The sequence below is a fragment of the Colobus angolensis genome, unplaced genomic scaffold (assembly GCF_000951035.1).
Source record: "Colobus angolensis palliatus isolate OR3802 unplaced genomic scaffold, Cang.pa_1.0 Scaffold196, whole genome shotgun sequence".
In the NCBI taxonomy this organism is placed as follows: domain Eukaryota; kingdom Metazoa; phylum Chordata; class Mammalia; order Primates; family Cercopithecidae; genus Colobus; species Colobus angolensis.
The window spans coordinates 7,932,398-7,956,479 of NW_012115110.1; the positions used below are offsets into that span (position 1 = coordinate 7,932,398).

At 40.2% G+C, this 24,082-nt stretch overlaps 1 protein-coding gene across 3 annotated transcripts in view; it reads left to right on the forward strand.

The window, feature by feature from the left end:
* The window catches only part of MARCH6 (membrane-associated ring finger (C3HC4) 6, E3 ubiquitin protein ligase), an 82,111-nt gene that overhangs the window by 51,476 nt on the left and 6,553 nt on the right, over window positions 1-24,082 (forward strand). For all 3 annotated transcript variants that reach the window (XM_011940976.1, XM_011940977.1, XM_011940978.1), the window contains 8 exons: window positions 803-903; window positions 4,902-5,039; window positions 6,388-6,592; window positions 9,465-9,534; window positions 10,817-10,998; window positions 12,607-12,741; window positions 19,059-19,148; window positions 21,691-21,823. In XM_011940976.1, coding sequence (XP_011796366.1) covers window positions 803-903; window positions 4,902-5,039; window positions 6,388-6,592; window positions 9,465-9,534; window positions 10,817-10,998; window positions 12,607-12,741; window positions 19,059-19,148; window positions 21,691-21,823 — 1,054 coding nt within the window. The remainder of the gene's footprint in view (window positions 1-802; window positions 904-4,901; window positions 5,040-6,387; window positions 6,593-9,464; window positions 9,535-10,816; window positions 10,999-12,606; window positions 12,742-19,058; window positions 19,149-21,690; window positions 21,824-24,082) is intronic.

The window sequence follows — 24,082 nt, forward strand, 5'->3', positions numbered from 1 at the left end:
TCTCTCTCTCTCTCCCCCCTTCCTTCTTTTCTTTTCTTTTCTTCTCTTTTCTTTTCTTTTCTTTTCTTCTCTTTTCTTTTCTTTCTTTTCTTTTCTTTCTTTCTTTTGAGATGGAGTTTTGGTCTGTCACCCAGACTGGAATGCAGTGGTATGATCTCGGCTCACTGCAACCTTCACCTCCGGTTTCAAGTGATTCTCGTGCCTCCACCTCCCAAGTAGCTGGGATTACAGGCACCCACCAGCACGCTCAGCTAATTTTTTGTAGTTTTAGTAGAGACGGGGTTTCACTATGTTGGCTAGGCTGGTCTCGAACTCCTGACCTAGTGATTCACCCGCCTTGGCCTCCCACAGTGCTGGGATTACACCCAGCCGTAAATCTAAGTTTTTCTAAAATAAAATTCTTAAAGTAACATTATGTCCTTTGAAAGCTTTTGTAGCCATTTACATGAGGTCAAGTCTTAGATAGCTGTTACAAGTGATTTATTAAGTTCCAGGCATTTCTGCTGCTTCATTTTAAGTTTGTATCTCATGTCGTAGGTAGCAAGCGGTGATTATCCTTTGTGGCTTCCGTTTTAGCATTTGTGTCCTAGATGGGAGGTCCTTACAGGAAGAAGGGCAGGCATCTTAGGAAAACATTTTTATACAAAATGACTCAGTGATAATGTGTAGAGTGGGAACCACTTCGGTTTTGAGTAGATACAGGCCTGGACTGCATGTTGCTTGACTGTGTTCAGAAGTCTGCTTGTCTTGCACAGGAGTGATTGACTCTTATAGTGGTGTCATACCCTGTTTCCTTCTGCAGATTGTCTTTGGCTCCATTGTCCTCCTGATGCTTTGGCTTCCTATACGTATAATTAAGAGTGTGCTGCCTCATTTTCTTCCATACAATGTCATGCTCTACAGGTAAGTTTTAAAAATTCAGAATAGCTTTACTAATTTATCTCTGTTAGGGATTTGATATTCAGATTACATTAAACATTAAAAACACTTTTTACAGATAACTGGAAATCATCTGACAGTTAAATATTGCCTTATTCTACCTTTTTTTATTATTTTTAAAATTAAGCTTAATGTTTAAAAAATTTTCTGGACCTTTTCCACTTTGCATAAATTTTGCCTTATTCTAGATCAGATAAGCATTAGTAGTTGCATTTTCTAAAGGAAGATGGTTATTTTTTCTGCACATAAAGTATGCATTTACACAGCATTGAAATGTTTTACCATACCTAAGGAGAGTGTATTAGCATCATCTTTATTTTGAAAAGCATATTATGAAGAATAAAGCCAGAGTTGCACATTTAATTATTAAAAATAGGGTACACAGCTTGTAGATAGAAAATCTTTTTTGCTTTAAAATCTTACGTGGGCTAAGGCTGGGCGCGGTGGCTCAAGCCTGTAATCCCAGCACTTTGGGAGGCCAAGGTGGGTGGATCATGGGGTCAGGAGATGGAGACCATCCTGGCTAACACGGTGAAACCTCATCTCTACTAAAAATACAAAAACAAAATTATCCAGGTGTAGGGGCGGGTGCCTGTAGTCCCAGCTATTTGGGAGGCTGAGGCGGGAGAATGGTGTGAACCCAGGAGGCAGAGCTTGCAGTGAGCCAAGATTGTGCACTCCAGCCTGGGTGACAGAGTGAGACTCCGTCGGCTGGGCATGGTGGCCCACGCCTGTAATCCCAGCACTTTGGGAGGCCAAGGTGGGCGGATCACCTGAGATTGGGAGTTTGAGACCAGCCTGACCAACATGGAGAAACCCTGTCTCTACTAAAAATACAAAAAAATCAGCTGTGCATGGCGGCACATGCCTGTAATCTCAACTACTTGGGAGGCCGAGGCAGGAGAATCACTTGAACCCAGGAGGCAGAGGTTGCGGTGAGCCGAGATCGTGCCATTGTGTTCCCGCCTGGGCAACTAGAGTGAAACTCCATCTCAAAAAAAAAAACTTAAGCCATCCGGAAACCTACCACTACCGGTAATCTCTACCACTCATTCTATATGCTCTTTAGGGATTTGTGTTATCCCCCTAGTCGTTATCCCAATTGCAGGCAAATTGGATTCTTTCCTCAAGTTTACTTCTAATAAGTCTTTAAAGTATTGTCAATTCTAATTTCTTAAAATCTCTTACTAATATAACTTGATTTGCCATTTACTAACTAATTTAGGCCTTCCTCTTGCTCTCCATTCATCTGCAACACCTCTGCCTCTAGATTTTCTAGAACTTTGATTATCTTACCCATGTGTTTAAAAGTTGTCAGCATTTCCTCTGTAATCTATGTGATATCTACACCATTTAGAATGAGATGCAAAGCTTGGCATAATCTCATGTTGCGTTTTCAACATCTTGTGTCAGCATTGACTGACTTGAATTTTTTTAATTGTGCTACACTGCCATTGAAGCTCCCCTGATTTACTTAGCTGTTTGTCTTTTTCTCTCTGTTTACAATAATTTTCTTGTCCATGTTTGAGTGGCAAGCATTTGATATTCTTTTTAAAATCCAGATTAAGGTTTTTAAATTTTATTTTTTATGAGAAAGAGTCTCGCTGTGTCATGCAGGCTGGAGTGCAGTGGTGTGATCATGGCTTACTGCAGTCTCAACCTCCTGGGCTCAGGTGATCTTCTCACTTCTGCGTCCTGAGTAGCTGAGAGTACGGGTGCAAGCCACCACACATGGCTACTTTTTGTATTTTTTGTGGAGGCCAGGTTTCACCATGTTGCCTGGGCTGGTCTTGAATTCCTGAGCTCAAGTCATCTGCCTGCCTCAGCCCCCCAAAGTGTTAGGATTACAGGCATGAGCCACTGTGCCTCACCGTCATTCCATTCTTTAAAATTGTCTTCATCATTGTATTTCTTTTTATAGCATTTGTTAAATTACTTTACAAATACGTATTGTTTTATCTAAGAGGGCTGAAATCATGTCTTATTTAGGTGTTTTTCTCTTTTTTTTTTTTTTTTTAATTTAAAAAAATATTTTGTGGAGACAGGGTCTGACTATATTGCCCAGCTGGTCTTGAATTCCTGGCCTCAAGCAATCCTTCCACTTTGGTCGCCCAAAGTGCTGGGATTATAGGTGTGAGCCACTGCGCCTAGCCTCTTATTTGGATCTTAATGCTTTGCATAGGAACATGATTATTCAAAGATAAAAGCTTTATTGTACACAGAGTAAAATCTCAAATTTGTATTTTATTAAATTAGAATTGGAAAATACTTATATCCTGATTCTTTAAAGTAACAGAAAAAATACCAGTAAGTAGTTTAAAATGCAGCATCAGTTTATGACTTTTTTTTTTTTTTTTTTTTGAGATGGAGTCTCACTCTGTCGCCCAGGCTGGAGTGCAGTGGCCGGATCTCAGCTCACTGCAAGCTCCGCCTCCCAGGTTTTACGCCATTCTCCTGCCTCAGCCTCCCGAGTAGCTGGGACTACAGGCGCCCGCCACCTCACCCGGCTAGGTTTTTTTTTTTTTTTTTTTTTTTTTAGTAGAGACGGGGTTTCACCGGGTTAGCCAGGATGGTCTTGATCTCCTGACCTTGTGATCCACCCGTCTCGGCCTCCCAAAGTGCTGGGATTACAGGCTTGAGCCACCGCGCCCGGCCAGTTTATGGCTTTTAAAATCGTTACTCTTTTGTGATAAAACTTTATTTTTCTACACTTAGGACTTTTATAGATTTGGAGGATTTCTTACCTTTTAGTTCATGTATAGTGTGTATGATTCCAGTCATAAGAGAACCAGGAAACACACACAGGTTCAGCTTTATATGTTGTTGGGATAAACCCATTGTGGTGATCAGTTATACATAGAAGGTTAGGAGAGTTTTTGTGCTATAGCAGTATTTAGTTCATTCATACTCATTAAACAAAATCGAGAGCTCTTATATGCCGGGTGCTTTTCAGTGTGCTAGGGACATAACAGTGAAAAAAACAGAATCAAGAAAACATCCTGCTCCGGTAGAGCTTACATTTTAATGGTGGAGATAGACATTAAAATAGATGAAATATACAGTGATGCCAGTGGTCGTAAGTGCTATGGGGGAAAATTCAAGTTGGAAAAGGGATAGAGAGTGGGCAGGATAGGATTACGGTTTAGGAGGAGTGACTGGTAAAGACCTGAGGGGGTGACAGTTGAGGAAAGTCCTGAAGGAGTTGAGAGAGTGAGCCACGTGGATCCCTGAAGGCAGAATATTCTTGCAGAAAGTAGGTGCAGTGGCACCCAGGTCTGTTTGAGGACCTGCAGTGAGGCAGGTTTGTCTGCAGTAGAAGGAGGAAGGCAAAGAATTGACCCTGAAGTCAGAAAGGTCATGGAGAAAGAGTCTTGTAGGACATAAGCACTAGCACTTTGGCTTTTGCTTGAGTGAATTGAGGAGCTCTTGGAAAGCTTTGAGCGAAGGAGTGATCTAACTTAGGTTTAAAGAGGATCATTCTGACTGCTGTGATGAGAGGAAACTGGGTTGGAGTGGCTGGGTCAGAAACAGGAAGCCAGCTGGGAGGATAATACGGTGATCCTGGTGAGAGGTGAGGGTGGCAGAGATGAAGGGGAGGTAGCGGTGGAGGCCATGAGAAATTTTTAGGTTATTGTTAAGGTACAGTCAAAAGGATTCTCTAGCTGTTTGGATGTGAGATGTAAAAGGAAGGAGTGACCTTTTGTGTAACATGCTACTAATGTAGCAAGTGAGGAGAGAACCAAGACCTACCTATCAGTTTAGCAAAATGAAAGTCATTGGTGACCCTTATCAGAAACAGTTTGGTGGAGTTTGTGGGGAAGGCCTCACTGAGTTGGAGAGAGAATGAAAGGAGGGGTAATAAAGACAGTAAGTTTATTAGACTTAAGAAGTTTTGTTGTAATCCCATTAAATAGTAGTCATATGCAAAATACAAGTCACATTATCAATCCTGGCTCTTTCAGTGATGCTCCAGTGAGTGAACTGTCCCTCGAGCTGCTTCTGCTTCAGGTTGTCTTACCAGCGTTACTTGAACAGGGACACACGAGGCAGTGGCTGAAGGGGCTGGTGCGAGCGTGGACTGTGACCGCCGGATACTTGCTGTGAGTATGAGCAGCTGACTTCTTGGACGTGCATGTCATTTGTGACTATGGAATAACCTTTCCGGAAAAAGTATGTAGAAAAATTAGTTTAATAAAAGACAATTTAGTAATACTTGCAAGTGCATATGATACTTCTAAATAAAAAATTTTTTTTATCATTGTCCATCCTTTCATGGAGAATATATGCATTATTTTTGCTCTCTTATAGAAGTTTGCTGCTGGTCCAGCTTTCATGGAGTAAATGTCTTTTTTTTTTAGTGCATTAAAAACAAACCAGTTTACCTTTATTTAGACCAAATAACTTACCTTTGTTTAGTGCTCATAACCTGGTAAATGAGTTCTTCTCAGATTTGATTTCTTAATCTTTTAGTGAACGTGTTGCATTTGTTTTCTTTTTTCAAGCTTTATATACTCTATATTTATTTAAAAGTTGAATCTTTAAAAATTTTTCAGTTTGGCATCTTGTAGGTATCTTAAAGATGAAGTACAGATTTGGTTATATTTGCTTGAACATCTGTCCTTCTCTACTGCTTCCTCCCCCAGTCTCATTTTTGACTTAACTGATTTATAGCTTGGAGGTTTTACAAATTTATAGCTTGTAGCTACATGTTGCAGTAGTCATCTGTAGAGAAGATAAGAAGTTTTTCTTTCCCTCCTGTAGATCCTTGACAATATTGTACATTGTAAGTATGCAATGTGCTTGTAAGTACTTACATTTTGTACTTACAAGTGTACTTGTAAGTATCTTGTACATTGTACTTTTTTCTTTCAGTTGTTGATTTCTTCTCAGATACTGGCTGAAGAAAACATAAAATAGGTTGAACTTATGGGGTATTCTACAAGTTAATTAACATGAAATTTAGAAAGGTTTAATTTAAAGCAGGTACGAACATTTAGACCAAAATGAGGTAATAATGTGGTGTACAAATTCTGTATTGTACATTTTCTGCCCTTAGTAGTAGATATGAAGAAAATGGCCGGGCGCGGTGGCTCAAGCCTGTAATCCCAGCACTTTGGGAGGCCGAGGCGGGTAGATCATGAGGTCAGGAGATCGAGACCATCCTGGCTAACATGGTGAAACCCCGTCTCTACTAAAAATACAAAAAACTAGCCGGGCGTGGTGGCGGGCACCTGTAGTCCCAGCTCTTGGGAGGCTGAGGCGCCAGAATAGCGTGAACCCGGGAGGCGGAGCTTGCAGTGAGCTGAGATCGCACCACTGCACTCCAGCCTGGGCGACGCAGCGAGACTCCGTCACAAAAAAAAAAAAAAAATCAAGAAAATGAGTGTCATGTCTGCCATTTTATTGTGACCTGAAGTAAGACTTGTTACTGATGTAATTTTTGCACAGGGATCTTCATTCTTATTTATTGGGAGACCAGGAAGAAAATGAAAACAGTGCAAATCAACAAGTCAACAATAATCAGCATGCTCGAAATAACAATGCTATTCCTGTGGTGGGGGAAGGCCTTCATGCAGCCCACCAAGCCATACTCCAGCAGGGAGGGCCAGTTGGGTTTCAGCCTTACCGCCGACCTTTAAATTTTCCACTCAGGGTAGGTACTATACAGACTTAATCACATATAGAGGTATTTTGTTTTTTTGTTTTTCAAATTGCTGTTGAGAATTGCTGCTGTTAGCATACAGTCCTCTGTATAGACATGTTCCACATTTTATTACCCTCATTATGTAGTGTAAATGATCAGGTAAGTTTATCAAATTTTAGAGGTAAGTCACAGAGTTGGGATTCCCTCAGCTCTTGCTCCCTATTTAAGAGGAAAAGACTCTACAGTAATTAAGAAACTAACGTTATTGATACATTTCAACAATGTGTCAGGAACTAGAATGGGCATTTTCATGTTCTCTCATTTAATCTCCACTCAAATACTGTAAAAGTATAGGCGATAATTTCATGTTTATAGCTGAGGAAACTGAAGGCAGTATTAGTTAAGAATGTGCCTATTCCATGTTCTTTAAACTAGCAAGTGATCAATCTTTGTGCAACTCAGAATTTTGTCAGAAATGTAAGCTGATGACTGCTATATGATTACAGTGAAGTCATCCTTCATTTATATCAAGTCCGTTATTTTAAAATGCCCTTTAATAATGACATGGGCTTGTGAGTCTGATCATTTTAAAACGTGGGCAGGTTATTTAACCTCTCAGCCTCACATTTCTTTTTTTGTGAAAATAGTCATTATTATACCTTTGTATATTACTGTAGGTCACATGTTCAGTCATTCAGCAATCATGTCTTAAGTGTCTATGATTGATATTTTCAGTGTCTGTGAGGGTATAGAGAGCATACATGGTCTTTGCTCAGAAAGAGCTTACAGTCTAAGAGATGAGAAAGGCAGTGGCAGATTTGGGTTCTCATGCTGGATGTTTACAGTGGGTGCTGTGACTCCTTCAATCAAGAACCACTCGTTCTTAATATGGGCCCAAAGGAATCTTCCTAGAATAGGTGGTGCCTGAACTGTCTTAAACATTGAGAGACCTGGCAGGGAGTGAAATAAAGGAAGTGGGAAAGACATTCCAGGAATATGTCAGGACTAGGGCACATTAGGCATGGTGCGCTTGGAATTGCAGATAAGGGAGTTGTGTTGTTTTGTTTTTGAGACAGGGTCTTGCTCTGTTGCCCAGGCTGGGGTGCAGTGTTGTGATCACGGCTCACTGTAGCGTTAACCTCCTGGGTTCAGGTGATCCTCCCACCTACTCAGCTGTCCAATTAGCTGGGACCACAGGTACATGCCACTACACCCAGCTAATTTTTATATTTTTTATTGAAACGGGGTTTTGCTATGTAGCCCAGGCTGTTCTCAAACTCCTAGTTCAAGCAGTCTGCCTGCCTCGGCCTCCCAAAGTACTGTATTACAGGTGTAAGCCACTGCACCTGGCCTAATTGAATATATTTAGAGGGTGAGGTGTATGTCCAGGAGAGGTGAGGAACAAGGGGAGAGATGAGGGGCCACGGGAGTGGTGAGGGATAAGGTCGGGAAGAGGTGAGGGACAAGAGGAGTGGTGGGAGGAACCAGATAATGGAGCACCTTGAGCACCCTCTGCACGAGTCCACACTCACTGAATTGTTCTTCTACTCCTTTATCCCCTTGAGGGGTGTATCTCTTCCTGATTCTGTGGCTTATTCTAGAGGACTTTGCTGCATAACCCTGAGGAAAGCATGAAGGTCATCTTTTCCTTTATCTCTTAATAGCAGACCTCATAGTCAGCTCCCTTTTTTTCCCCCTTGTTCTTTACTCAGCTCTCTCACCTCTCCAGAGACAAAAAAAGGCCTTCTGAGCAACAGTTACTTTCTGGCCAGATCAGAGACAGTATCAATAAATGACTTTTCAGGCAGTTAGAGCCGACAAAGCCACGGAGTCTCGTGGGTTTTGTCATCTGTCCTTTTCAGGCTTCCCTCCAGAGCTCTGCCCTCTGGTCTTGTGGAGATGGACCTGGTAAGCTAGCAGGCAAGCCACAGTTGCTGCCTTTCTGCTCAGGGAAACTGGTTTCCTTCTCTCTGTGTGATCACTTTTTATCTGCACTTCTGTATTACTCTGTTTTCACACTGCTAACAAATACCTGAGACTGGGTAATTTATAAAGGTATGAGGTTTAATTGACTCATAGCGTTCACATGGCTGGGGAGGCCTCACAATCATGGCGGAAGGTGAATGATGAGCAAAGTCATGTCTTACATGGCAGCAGGCAAGAGAGCTTGTGCAGAGGGACTCCCATTTATACAACCATCAGATCTGGTGAGACTTATCCACTACCATGGGAACAGTATGGGGGAAACTGCCCCATGATTCAGTTATCTCCATCTGGCCCTTCCCTTGACACCTGGGGATTATTACAATTCAGGGTGAGATTTGAGTGGGGATGCAGTCACACCGTATCAACTTCTCAGTACAGAAGCACCAGTTTATATGGCTATTTACATTTCGATTTAATTAAAATTAAATAAAAATTTCGTTACTCATTTACACTTACCACATATCAAGTGCTCAGCCACGTGTGGCCTAGTGGCTGCTGCATTGAGCAGTGCAGATCTAGACATTTCTGTCATCATAGAACATTCTAATTGGATAGCACTGTTATTTGATTAAAAGGTGAATGTTTTTAATTTGTAATGTTTTATTTTAATAACAAGGGAAAATTTAAGCTGAATTAAAATGTTCTCTGATTAAAACATATATTTGCCATTTACTTGTGGGATGTATCTGATTATGTGAGAATGGATACTTATTTTCATTTTGGCTTAAATCATAGGTAATTTTACTGAAAATATAAATTTTATGTGAAATTGCAGGAAACCTGGCAACACAAATATAGACAATTTCTTTTTAATGGGAAGATTGTGTTGGTTCTTTGATAAAATACATTGAGCTCATGTTCCCTATTTATGCACTCTTTATGTTTTACCTTGCAGATATTTCTGTTGATTGTCTTTATGTGTATAACATTACTGATTGCCAGCCTCATCTGCCTTACTTTACCAGGTATGAGCTTGTGCTAGCCTTCAGCTAATAGCATCATTAAGGTTATTTATTTAGCTGTTTGACAGAGTCTTGCTCTGTTCCCCAGTCCGGAGGGTAGTAGTGTGATCATAGCTTATGGCAACCTTGAACTACTGGGCTCAAGCAATCCTTCCGCCTCAGCTAGGTCTATAACACCATTTAGGAATTCAAAAATTAGAGTACCGTATTAGGAAGACAATCTGTAGGAAAAAATAACACTGGAAATTTGGGTCTTGCTGTTCTCTCTAGCCTATTGAGAAGTAATCACGTAAAGTAAGTTACTGAATTATGTAAATGATCTTACCCAAGTGATCGTTGTGGGACGCTGTAGAGTTTATTCCGAACAACTTTTTGTATGAGGCGCTCCCTTAGACTACTCTCAAATCCATTTTTCACGTTCCAGTATATTCAGATAGTCTTAACTGTTTCTAAGAAAATTAATACGGTATTCTTTGATTATTGTGCTTTAAAATGTTACTGTGCCCACTCATTAAAATAAGCTTAGTTTTCTGTCTTGATGAATGAGCCAATTGGAAGAAAGTTACTCTAAATTATTTGTAATGTTTCTAAATATTGAATATAATTCCCCACTTTTGTCCTATTATTTGCGTAACAGTTTCATTTGGTGATAAAAACAATGAAAACATTAATTCCCTCAAAAGCTTTTTTATACCTAAAAGAACAAGTCATTGGCATGACAAATCAGAGTGTGTCCCAGTAGAGCTCACCTCCATTGAACTTAACCTAGTTTTGGTTGTGATTTCATGAAACCGTGCACTCTTTAGACATTGTGGTTTTTGTCTTTTGTTTTTTGATGAATACATTGAGATATCGAATGTGATATCTTTTTCCTAATGTGAAAATACTAACAGAACAACATGAAGATTACAATTCTCTTTACCGGCTGGGCGCGGTGGCTCAAGCCTGTAATCCCAGCACTTTGGGAGGCCGAGACGGGCGGAGCATTAGGTCAGGAGATCGAGATCCTCCTGGCGAACACGGTGAAACCCCATCTCTACTAAAAAATACAAAAAACTAGCTGGGCGAGGTGGCGGGCGCCTGTAGTCCCAGCCACTTGGGAGGCTGAGGCAGGAGAATGGCGTGAACCTGGGAGGCGGAGCTTGCAATGAGCTGAGATCCAGCCACTGCACTCCAGCCTGGGCGACAGAGCGAGACTCTGTCTCAAAAAAAAAAAAAAAAAAAAAAAAAAAACAATTCTCTTTACCTAGCCACATGTCTCATTTATCAGCTTTTCTATTTTCAGTATTTGCTGGCCGTTGGTTAATGTCATTTTGGACGGGGACTGCCAAAATCCATGAGCTCTACACAGCTGCTTGTGGTCTCTATGTTTGCTGGCTAACCATAAGGGCTGTGACGGTGATGGTGGCATGGATGCCTCAGGGACGCAGAGTGATCTTCCAGAAGGTTAAAGAGTGGTCTCTCATGGTATGTGTTTGTAATAAAAGACTGATCTTGTCTGTTAGGAATAGTGAATATTTTTCCAGTCATCTTAAATTTTTTTTTTTTTGGCACATTTATTTCCTTACTATATTGTTTCAAGAGAGTTGATTTTTTGAATTAGAAGGAATATTCTTTTAAGATAGTGGCTTTCTGGTTCATTCCTGTTCAGAGTCCTACATTCAGATGTATTTGAGGTTTAAAAGAAAAGCAGACCGGGCACAGTGGCTTATGCCTGTAATCCCAGTACTTTGGGAAGCTAAGGCGGGAGGCTTGCTTGAGCCCAGGAGTTTGACACCAGCCTGCGCAACAAAGCAAGACCCCATCTGTATTTTAAAAAGTATATGTATATAACATATTTTTACTGGATCACTTAGTAGCATGTTTTTCTTTATTCTCGGGTATGCACATACCCACACACGCTTATATGACTTACTTAAGGGCCTTACTGGATGCTTTGTAGCATTATTGCTCTCAGTAACACATTTGACTGCCACAAATGTAGGGTTAAAACAAATAACTAAGATGATTATCTGAGTGCAGTGATTTGTGTCTGTACATGTGTAGTGTTGGCTGCAGCTGGTAACTATGTTTAGGTTACTGCTTACACCTTTTCATTTGTGGAATCAACTCTAATTTTGTATCAGTTTATATTTTGATTTTGATTTCATTAGAAGTTCAATATCCATTTAATATTAATGTTGAAGAAAAATATAAAGTCCATGTTTATAGTGAGAGATTCATTATATATTATGGAGGGGTTTAATTGCTGTTTAATCCATAAGATAATGAGACACTTAACCGTATTTAAAATACAGAATCCAACGAATTCCAGTTTTCATTTGTTGGTCTTCCATATTATTAGAAAGCGCCGTGTAGAGAAACAAGTACTTTGTCTTCCACACACGTCATATTTAGTCTCTTGTTGAAACAGGTGTGTTTTCTGAGGCCACCTGAAGTAAAAGAGAGGTCATCAGGATCCAGGGCCACTTTAAATCATTTTGTTTGCTCAGAATTTCATCATTACTCTTTTATAATGTCTCCTGTCTGTGTCAGCTTTATTTTCATTTTGCCATTTAGTCCAGTTGCTAGAGCTGCACTGTCTGGTATACTAGTCATGTGGCTAAATGGCTACCATATTTGACAGATACAGGGCATTTCTATCAGTATGGTAAGTTCCACTGGACCATGTTGTCCTTTGAGGGAGCCAGTTTGATCAGCTTTATTAATTACTTTAGAATTGTGCAGAGCCCTTCCTATATACCAGTCCACCTCAAGGTTCACAGATCAGCCTGTGTATGGGTGGGCCACTGTTGGAGCAGGGGTCCTGGCCAGTCGGTGGCTTTTGTTGAGCAAACGGAAACCTAGTCCTGAGAATTGGATTGTGAGAAAAAACAGCCCAGCCACCTGTGTGCTTTTTATGTAAGAGACTTGAGCACCTGCAGATTTTCTGGGTCCTAAAACTAGTCCCTGTGGATACTGAAAGATGACTGTGGTTGCTCTGCTAGGCATCAGTCTCAAACCTCAAAATGGAAATAGAGTTTGGCTCAGTCAGAAAGATCCTCTTCAATGATATGATCTCCTGTTTCCTGATAGATCATGAAGACTTTGATAGTTGCGGTGCTGTTGGCTGGAGTTGTCCCTCTCCTTCTGGGGCTCCTGTTTGAGCTGGTCATTGTTGCTCCCCTGAGGGTTCCCTTGGATCAGACTCCTCTTTTTTATCCATGGCAGGTAAATGTATGTCTTTTGTTCATGTTATTTCATTAAGGATTTGGGATCCGAAAATAATCCAAGCCGGGCATGTCTCTCACGCCTGTAATCCTAGCATTTTGGGAGGCCGAGGTAGGAGGACTGCATGCACCCAGGAGTTCGAGACCAGCCTGGGCAGGATGGCAAGACCTAGTCTCTATAAAAAATTGGCTCATGCGTCTGGTCCCAGCTTCTTGGGAGGCAAAGGTGGGAGGATCGCTTGAGCCCGGGAGGTTGAGGCTGAAGTGAGCTGTGTTCATGCCACTGCACTGTAGCCTGGGCAACAGAGTGAGCGTCTGTCTCAAAATAAAAAAAAAAAAGAAAATAAAATTTTTTTAATTATTTAATTTTTTAAATATTTAATTATGATATTTAATTCTAAGAACTCTTATAAAATTGTTTGATGCTCTTTAATCGATCTTTTGTTTCAGAATATGCAGTTCTTATAATTCCTTTAAAAGTGCTTACTTTATAGGTTAAAATGTTACTAACCATTTAGTTTTCTCTAATATTTGAAAATACAAACTAATAGTCATTGATTTTCATTCACCTTTGAGATAGATTGAATTGTCTTATTCCTTTTGACTTGGAGGCTTTAATACTTTTGAATTATTATAGCATGTTTTCCCACAAAGTCACAGATTCATTAAAAAGAGTATCCTGGCTGGGTGCAGTGGCTTATGCCTGTAATCCCAGCACTTTGGGAGGCCAAAGCAGGTGGATCACCTAAGCTCAGGAGTTCAGAACTAGCCTGGACAACATGGTGAAATCCCATCTCTACCAAAAATACAAAAAATTAGCCAAGCGTGGTGGTGTGGGCATGTGGTCCCAGCTACTCGAGAGGCTGAGGTGGGAGGATCACTTGAGCCTGGGAGGCAATGGTTGCGGTGAGCTGAGATCATGCTACTGCACTCCAGCCTGGGTGACAGAGTGAGACCCTGTCTCTAAGAAAAAAGAAAAAAAAAAAGAGCATCCTGAGGGAAGCCATGTAAGTCACAGCAAAGGTCTTAAAGTTCATGGAAAAAGAAATGGAACTTTTCTATTGTATTTAGAGCCTGAGGTTTTTAACATCATTGAATTAAGATCTCAAGTTCTTAGTAGGTATTGAGGGAAGGAGCTAGGTATTGACTTCAGTCATTCAAAGGCTTTTTAGCTTTGTTTTTATCTCTTAGTGTATTGCAATGGATTTTTCAGAAAATGAAAATTATTTGGGCCATATTTCCCTTTCTCTGCTTTCCAGATGGAGAAGCTCCACAAACTTCATTTACCAGAAAATTTTTATTTAAGTACTTTTAATGTGTACCCACACCCTGGATTGTATCACCCAGATGAAAATGAGGCTAGTGCAGGAATTTTCCTGAGGAATTTACACTCTGATGGGAAAGCCAGACAGGTACACAGGTGTTGTGTGGTGTGATTAGGGGAAGCACAAGGAACTGTGGCATTGTGTAGGAGAGGCATTTAACCTGACTTTGGGAGTTTCAGGTATGGTTTTCTGTAAGAGATAGTATCTAAGCCAACCTAACTAGTAGAGAACAGAGAAGTGGGTAAGAAAGGAAGAAGTGTATTCCAGGAGGGAGATGATGGGCAGACCTGGTGTGAGACAAGGCATGCATATGTGGAGAACTGCCTCCTTTCTAGTCTGTCTCATAGATGAGAATAGATGAGAAATAAGTAATACAAAGAAGTACAGAACTGACTTGTGTTTTGATTTATGACTTTTTAACTTTTTGATCGTTGAAAGCGATACACATTCAGTGGAAACTGTACTTTGAGTACTCCTACAGCTATCCTGTTTTTCACTTTCAGTACAGTATTCAGTAAATTGCATGAGATATTCACTACCTAATTATAAAATAGGCTTTGTTAGGCCCCAGTTTTACTACAAGGCAAAAAATAAAATAGGTTTTGTGTTGGAAGCTTTTGCCCAAATGTAGGCTAATGTAAATGTTCTGAGCGCATTATGATAGGCTGGGCTAAGCTATGATGTTTGGTAGGTTAGATGTATTAACTAATTAATTTTTGACTTAGGTGTTTTCAATTTAAGATGGGTTTGTCTGGACCTAACATCATTGTTAAGTTGAGGACGATCTAATTAAGCATATGTTATGCCTTTCTGTAAGAGCTGTATTCCAGAGTAGTCAAATAGTATCTGTAATTGAAGGAAAGAGCTACCTTTTTTTTTTTTTTTTTTTTTACAGAAAAATGCCAGCAAATAAAGGTAGAGAGATTAACACAATTAGAAAAATACTGTTTTGCAATACCTAACAAAATAATTGATAATAGCAAGGATTATTAGTGGATGTTGAATCCAACAGATGAAAGGTTGATCGGTCTTCAGTTGCTATTGCTGTGTAACAAGTTATTCCACAACTTTGTGGCTTAAAACAACCATTTTAATTTTGTCCACAGAGTTTATGGGTTAGATGTTAAGACAGAGCATATCAGTTTGTCTCTGCTGTGTGCTATCTGGAGCCTTAACTGGGAAGATTCAATGGCCGGGAATGATTTGACAATTATGGCTGGAATCATTTGGCTGGAAACACAGCTAGTGGAGGGATCAGGTTGACAATACCCTAACCCAGTCAGTGATCAGTGAAAAATACGAGAGTTGATGCTTGTTGTTGGTTGCTACCCATCTGGGGCTGTTGACTGGAGCTCCTGTATGTGCCTGGGCTTCTTCATAGCTACGTAACCTCAAGGTGTTTGGGCTTCTTATGTTGTAGTTCAGGGAAATGAGTGTCCCCACAAACAAGAAGCTGCATCATCTTTTATGACCCCCTGTCAGAAGGCCTACAAACATCACTTTTTCAGTAAATTTTACTGGGTATAAGCAAGTAACAAATGTTGGCTAAGATTCAAAGGAAGAGGACATAGACCCCCTACCACATGATGGGAAAAGAATTTGCAGGTATGTTATATTGCAGTGTGAAAGTGGTTATTTGCATGGTGGCAAAGTGTCACCTCGTGGATTACTTGATGGCTCAAAGGGAAACAACTAGTGGAGGGGTCAGGCTGACAATACCGTAACCCAGTCAATGATCAAGCACAGTGCTGCTGCAAATGAGACAAACAGATACTATCTGCCTTTTAATGTTACACAGCATGAGCCCTGAAAAAGGCCAAAGCATCCTGTGACATCAAGGAACCATCTTGGCACTGTTAGCCAGGCCTTGGTGTTCTCCTGTTGGACATAAACAATTTGACAGAACATCAACATCATACACCGTCACTCTATGATCAAGATAGAGGAAGACAAAAGCAAGGCCCTCTGTGGTCAAGTCTGAACACAGACAGAATATGAGCATTATTCAAGCCACAGAAATGACCAAACATTCCCCTTTACTGGCTAACAGGATTGGTTACTGCTTCATTACCAATTACAGTTTTAGCTTCTGCCACTTTTTCTAGATAAGATTGATTTATTAAGATAACCATTCACAGATTACTCTGCTTTCTAATAGCATCCGATACCAAATTCCTGCTTCCTTAAATCCTCCCCCAAATCCCTAACACAAGCTGAAATCCTATAATAACCCCTTTCTAGCACTGTTACTGAGGGGCCCCAGGTTCTCCATGCTGTGTTACTCCCTTGCTGCAATGAGTAATACATGCAACTTGTTCTAGTTATACTTGTATTTTCGGTGGTCTTTACAGTACTCAGCATTACCTGTGAAATCATAATCACCTTAGAGAATTCTTTGGTACTATCAAAGTTTAAAAATGCTTATGTATTATGACTCAGCAGTTTGGCTTTTCAGAATCTACTGCATGTATACAGGAGGCATGAGCAAGGCTGTTTCTGCAAATACATCATTTTTTATAGCAAAAAATGAGAAATGATCCAGGTGTCCACCAATAGAGAATGCCCAAATAAAATGTGGAATATCAATGCAGCGATTGAAAAAATGAAGTGGAGATATTTGTTTTGACATCGATAGCTCCCAGACATGTTTCTGAGTTGGGGGAAAGCACAAGCTGTAGACAGATAATGTGCAGTGTGCTATCCTGAATGTTTTGCATTAAATCCCCAAGTTTTTGAAGGAACAGCTTGCTTTTTCTCCATTCATGACTTTAAGCTACTTGCCTTTCCTGCAGCAAGTGGCTGCAGCCCTGTAGGATAGTGGGCCACTTGGAATTCTAGCAGAGCAGCTAGTGTGGTGTGTCCTGTCTGGCAGGAAAGGACTGCAAAGCAGTGGGTTTTTAGAGAACATGAATCACAGTGATCTTTCACCTCCTTGGGTAAACATTAATCTCATTTGGGTATCTGCTGGACTCCCGAAAGGCCAAGAGAAAGCTGAATTGGTGGGTTGTTGCATCTTCCCTGCCTGTGAGAAAAAGCAGGGAGGCTTTCTTCATGTTCCTCAGGAGGAGACTGCTGGACGCTATCCCAAAGGTCTGAAGAGGTAAAAGATCCTTCTGAAGCCCTTTAAGATATTCTGAACCAGGCCCAAGGCCTCCTTGAAGCTGCAAAGGAAATTGTAGCAAGTGCTTTATATGCAGGAGGTTCAGCAGCCACAGAAAGGCAGTTAAGGCAGAGCAGTCAGAACGCATGTCAGTTTGACAGAGAACTACTGGCAGAGCCATGAGCTTCCAGAGAGAAGAGCAAACACACAGGACGCTGAGTGCCGTATGTTCACACGCACACACAAACAGCAGCTCTAAAGCAGAGTGCAGTTGTTTTGGAGCTGTATGGCATAGATTTCAGACAAATCTAGTAGTGAAAAAAGATGCAGACAGTCACCACTGGGCTTGGGTTGGAGGCATGGAAGATGAATGCAAAGCACTGAGCAAAATGGAAGAGGAAATTGAGAAAGAGAAGTGTTTTGGAGGAAACATCTAGGAGACTTAGTGTAGTGATAATGGGGGTTCCAGAAGGAGCAAATGTGAGGCAGCATTGATACAAAAATAGGAGAAAATTTGACTGAATTTTAGAAAGATCTGATTCTGTAGGTTGAAAGGGCTCATCAGATTTGGTAAGATTGAAATCCAAAATAAAAACACATATTTAGGTATATCTTGTTAGATACGGGGAAATCATATACAAGCGTCAAAAAAACTGCACCGTCATTGGACTTCTTTTCTATAGCACTGAAAACTGTAAGATATCAGAGGATTTATAGACGACTGAGATAAAAGGGACAAAAACCAAGCTTCCTCTACCCAGACAAAAAATAACTGTTCAGCTATCAGGATGAAGATTGATATTTGAAGGTATTCAAGAATTCAGTGTGTGTATCAACCTCTCACCCCATTTGAAGAAGATCCTTAGAAGACTAACCAGTCAAACCAGGAGAGAAATGGGAACATTGGCCTCAAGATGGTAGACAGTGAAGAGGAGAATTAACAATCTGAGCAAAGTCCATATAAAAAATGATACTACATGTTTTCTGTGGGATATAGATGTATAGGTGCAGCTGAATGCATGGGAAAAAATGTGGATGGTATGTACCAAAAGCTAATAGTAGTTATTGCTGGGGAGGGATCAGGATTTAAGGTAGTGGTCACAGAGGACTCCAGTCTTCTCTGTAAAGATTTTGGTTTTATATAAGAATCAGTCTAAATGTTACATAGGGTTTCTTTAAAAAAAAAAATATATATATATATATAAGCTAGGTAGAGACCAGGTTATAAAGGGTTTTGTGTGTCTTGCTAAGGACTTTAGGGTTGTTAAGCAGGGAAGTTACATTCATGATCTGATTTGCATTTAAAGAGATACTTGGTGGTAGTGGGGATGGGGGTTGTGGGGAGGGAGGAGGTAGTCATCACTCTGCCCGGTGGAGAGTTGAAGGGTAGGCAGGCCAAGAGTCCATTGCACCATGAGGAGTAACCTAGTAACAGTTCCCCGGTAGAACCACAAATGCTTCAAACTAGAAGCTATCTGTGAGCCTTTAGAATGGTTTCTTAGGCCAAACTTTGCTCCACAGTCTTAATTTGACATAAATAAGCTCATTTGAAACCAATGAAATAGCCTAAAGATGGTTTGAAATAAGATCTTGGCATTTATTTTATTTGCTTTTTGCGATCTCCATTAGTGTCCAGACTTTTTCTAACTCTTGGGAAAACAATATAGATTTTTAAAAGATAGAAGAATGATTTTTGGTGGAAACATTGAATTTGAGCTGTTGAAGAAAAAGAATTCTCTGGGTTTTCAGTACATGTTAGTCTTGTAAAATTGTTACCAATCCTGTAGAACTTCTATTTTGATGTGAAATAATGTAAGAAAATTATACAGCCTTTCTGCTGTGTTTATTGTTAAAAAACAACAGAAATCTGTTAAATGGTTTTTAATTCCCTAGGACTGGGCACTTGGAGTCCTGCATGCCAAAATCATTGCAGCTATAACATTGATGGGTCCTCAGTGGTGGCTGAAAACTGTAATTGAACAGGTAAGCAAGATCAGTTTTCAGAGAAAGACATTCTGGAATTGGTTGTGTTTATGTTTGGCGGCTATAACTCATTTCTTATCTTTCTTGCTGAGTTTTCTACATTTTGTTTGATGGGCATATATAATTTTGTTTTTTTTAAGACGGCAGTTTTACCACTGTATGGGAGGAAAAATAATTTTTTTCTCAACCCTTGTTTTTGTTTTTTTTTTTAGTTAAATTGGAACGTTTTAATAAAAGATTAAGAACAGAAAAACAAAAGTTTATTAAAGTACGTATTTCATATATACATGGAGATACCCAGGGAATGAGTAATTTCAAAGAGGTGGCTTTGAATTCCAGCTGATCTTCAACAAAGAATAATAAATGTTTAGAGAAGTGACAAGATGAAAAGAACTTTGACTCTCTAGGGGTGGCAAATGGGGGGAAGCAAACAAATGGCAGATGCTATGCTGCTCCTTAGTAAAGCTTGGCAGTGTAGATTCCTCTGGTGCCATCTAGAGGCCCAGAAAGGCCCAAAACTCTCTTCAGTGGGTACTCTTTGTCCTCCCTGGTGGAGGTAGGTAGGGTGGGCTACCTTTTGTCTTTATACGTTTATATTCTGCTTCTAGGCAATAGAGGAAGGACAGAAAGTTTTCCTACATCTACCCTTTCTCAGTTGCGTTCAGCTCAAAACAATCCCTATGCCAAAGAGACATATTTTTAGGGTGGCATATTGTGGTCTTCTATAGTCCCATGAATTTTCATCAACCACGTTTAAGACATCCTTTATCTGAAGGTTAACCAGTAGCTTACAGTATCTAGAACCCTGTTGGTGGTGGAGACAGAAGGAAAATACGTGCTTTTTTTCTGGTGAAGTTTGATATGAATGTATCTAAGCCTATAGTAGATTCTGGAGTGGGGGAAAGGTTATTGCTCGAGGTAGTAAAGGCAGAGGAAAAAGCAGATTACAAAAGGAGAGCTGTTTTGGCTTGATCTAGCTATAGTACCTAAGACTGTTACTGTGTTACAGAACTGCCAGATAATTTGATTGTTGTGGCAATACCTTGGAAAAGGTAGACTGTGCTTTAGCACTCCGATAATAAGACTAGGAAGTATGGTACTTCATTTAAGGAAAATTTCTATCCAAAATGGCCAACATAACAGATTTTGCTACTTCTTTATGCTTTAGTTATCTAGCAGATGTACTTGTGGGGACCCCTCTTATCCTTAGGCCAGTGCCACATAAATAAGACATGACAGTTCTGTAGCAGTAAAGTACACCTCTTTTTGATGCATGAGAAGTAAAGACAGTAGTTAGCCAAGCATGCTCAAGAAAATCTTTTCAAAAAGTACCTATATTTCAAGATTTTGATTCTTAGGAGTGGGGGGTTGCGGAGCCAGCAAATTGCAGTGTGTTTGTGTGTGTGTCTAAAGTATGAGCTAATTCTGAAGTCCACCAGGAGTGTGATGAATTGGGGGCTTCTGGCTTCATATGCCTTCGGGATCAGAGTGCAGGCCAGTACACTCTAGAGCGGCCAGGTTAGACTCTGGCCCTTGGAAAAGGAGCGTGGAGATAAGGTTTATTCATACTGGAGGCTGTGGAACATCATTGATCTTCTAAATAATTTGTTCTGTTATTGTTTTCTCTTGCATGTGTGTGTGTGTCTGTATAAATTTAAGTAAAATGGTTGGGAATGGTTGAGAAACACTGGGATGCTTTGCTTCATTGATTAAAATGCATTTGGGTTAACTAGGTGTCTTTGGGAATGGAAGCATGCCTTTAAAAGGTTAAGCATGTTTGCCATTCAAATTCTGAGGTGACGGTTTTGAGTTATGCTACATTCAGTCACAGCTAAGAGAGGTTTAAGTGCTGCTAGGGAGGCAAGAGGAAAAGAAAATAACAGCCTTCTGCCTTGTTTCTGTCTGCACTCCATCTAAATTTTCTGTTCCCAAGGTTTTCCCATTTCCATCCATTCTTTCCTCTGCATTACTCTTGTAGAGTTTTCTGGATAAGATGATGGAAATATTCTAGCAATTCTTGGACTTGCTTTTTTTATATTCACTATAGAATTCTTTCATACTAAATTTTTAAATACCTTTTGATTTGTTAAAATTTGATTTATGCAAGCTTTTCAGAAATGTTTCCTGCTTCAGTATTTTCTCATCATACTCATAGAATGAATTATTGTATAATGACACAATATTACATATTACATGTATCTTACATAAGGTGTATGAAGTTACTTCAGGTAATGTGGTCTTGAATGAATACCACTGAATGTCATCTGGTATTGTAGAGTGCAAGTAGAGTATAAATTATTCTAGATTAGTGTCTTATTTCATCACTTAGCAGAGCTAATTGCAGAGTGTTAGTGGGTAAATACATTTCCTCAGAAACTCGTGGGCACTGTGCTTATGTTGGTATACCAGAATTTGCCTTGAGTTAAAAGTAACCAGTTTGACTATTTTTGGGTTGGCAGATTCAGTTGTGTGGAGATTGCTCTATTAACTTGGAGGAATTTGTCTTGTATCTTTGTTCTAATTGTTTTTTATAATATTTCAGGTTTATGCAAATGGCATCCGGAACATTGACCTTCACTATATTGTTCGTAGACTGGCAGCTCCAGTGATCTCTGTGCTGTTGCTTTCCCTGTGTGTACCTTATGTCATAGCCTCTGGTGTTGTTCCTTTACTAGGTACGTAATGCTGGTTGTGGAGCTTTGAAGGAGCACTTTTACTAACATTGGACATTCTTTTCACCCCTAGTAAAGAGGATGGCTCACTCCGTATGCTTTATTTGTAAACATGAATCCAGCTAAAACAATGATTTCAAAATACCACTTTTCTTAGATTTGACTACTATGGGTAAGATTAGAGGGTCATAAAGCTCTTTGATACAGTTCGTTTCTCAACCGGAAGATAAAGTTTGAAATTTACATGCTGTACAAAATAGGCAGGATCAGATTTCCTTCAAGTTGTCTTCTTCTGACTAGAAGTGCTGTGATCATGTAAAATTAAGTAACAGTGTTGTTATATTTAATTTTTAAACACTCTTTGGCATAAAAGGAGACCCAAAGAGGAGATGCTAATGTGCAACATGTTTATACTTGGAAATACACTGTCTTATTGTGTATTGAAGAATCCTCATAGCTCCTTAAACCCAGCATATTTTCAAAATTTGAGACTTTTCCTTTCCAAATCTTTTTCTTCTCCAGAATTCCATCTCTCAGCAACAAACATTATCATCCAACAAATTGCATAAGTCAGAAACCTTGAAGGCTATCCATGTCACCTTATTCTGTCCTCCATGTCCCTCTGGTCTCCAAGTGTCCCATTCTTCCCTGAAGAATCTGGTCTCTCATCTCTGGAGCCTTTGCTCTTGATATCTATTGAGTCATTCGTCTCCTACCCTAACTTTGGCACCTTCCTGTCTGGTTTCCTAGCCTTAAACCTGCCACCACTAATTCCTTTTCCACATTGGGCACAATGACCTTTCAAAAGAATGAATCTCACTGTGCCTCTTTGGTGAACATTTTTTCATTGGTTCCTCTGTGGCCTTTAATACAGTCCAACCTTTTGGCATAGTTTACAAGGCTCCTCCTCTTGCTTTGATGTGGACTTCAGTTTGACCTCACTCCTTGCCTTACTCCATGTCATATACTCTGAGTTTTGATTAAACAACCATGGAATGGCCTCTTACCAAACACAGCATGTCCTCTTATCTCCATGGCTGTCTCCACATTTTCATTTGTCTTATCCATCTGCCAGAAATGCCACCCTCCTCCCTTTAACCATGAGAGAAGAGCTTAAAAAAACACACAACCAAACTTGCAGTGTAACATGTATACTTGTATGTTACCTTACTAGGTCAAGAAATAGAACTTTTCCAGCCCCTTGGAAGCCCTTTGTGTGTGTGCCCTTCTTTACCTTTTGCCACTGGTTTGACTTCTAACAGTCTCATTGCTTCTTAGCCAGTAAAGATATTGGCCATGTGCAGTAGCTGCTTGGGAGGCTGAGGTGGGAGGTTGCTTGAGGCCAGGAATTCAAGACCAGCCTGAGCAACATGGTGAGACCCAACCTCTAAAAAAACAAATAAATAAATTATCTGGGAGTGGTGGCACATGCCTGTTATCTCAGTTGCTCTGGAGGCTGAGGCAGGAGGATTGCTTGAACCCAGGAGTTCAGGGCTAACCTCAGGTTGTGACACTCCAATCTAGCCCAGGCAACAGGGCAAGACCCTGTCTCTTAAAAAAAAAAAATTGCTGAACACAGGTTTGTATAGAGAGAGGCTAAGCAATGTATCCCTCAATCTGCAGGATGGCATGGGAAACAGGGAACAGTTAAGCTGAGGACCCACAGTGTGCAAACTGCATCGTTTCCTGGTTCCTTCTAAGTAGAAACTTTAAGGCTTTTATTTGGTTTGAATTGTGACTGTGCCGAGTATCATAAATACCATATTAAAATGCAAATATATATTTCATGCAAAATATATTTCAAAGCCCATTGCTTATTAGTTTTTGTTTGTTTTGTTTTTTTTGAGAGACAGAGTCTCGTTCTTTTGCCCAGGATGGAGTACAGTGATGCAATCTCGGCTTGCTGCAACCTCCGCCTCCTGGGTTCAAACAATTTTCCTGCCTCAGCCTCTTGAGTAGCTGGGACTACAGGCATGCGCCACCATGCCCGGCTAATTTTTGTCTTTTGGTAGAGACAGGATTTCACCATGTTGGCCAGGCTGGTCTTGAACTTCTGACCTCAGATGATCCACCCACCTCGGCCTCCCAAAGTGCTGGGATTACAGGCGTGAGCCACCACGCCCAGCCCATTGCTTATTAGTTGACTATGTCATTAAAATTAAATTATTTTGACTCTTTAGAACAATCTATTTACTGGTTTTCTCTAGACCAGGAATGCCCTATTTTCTTTTTTATTCTAATTATCATATATTATTTTCTGCC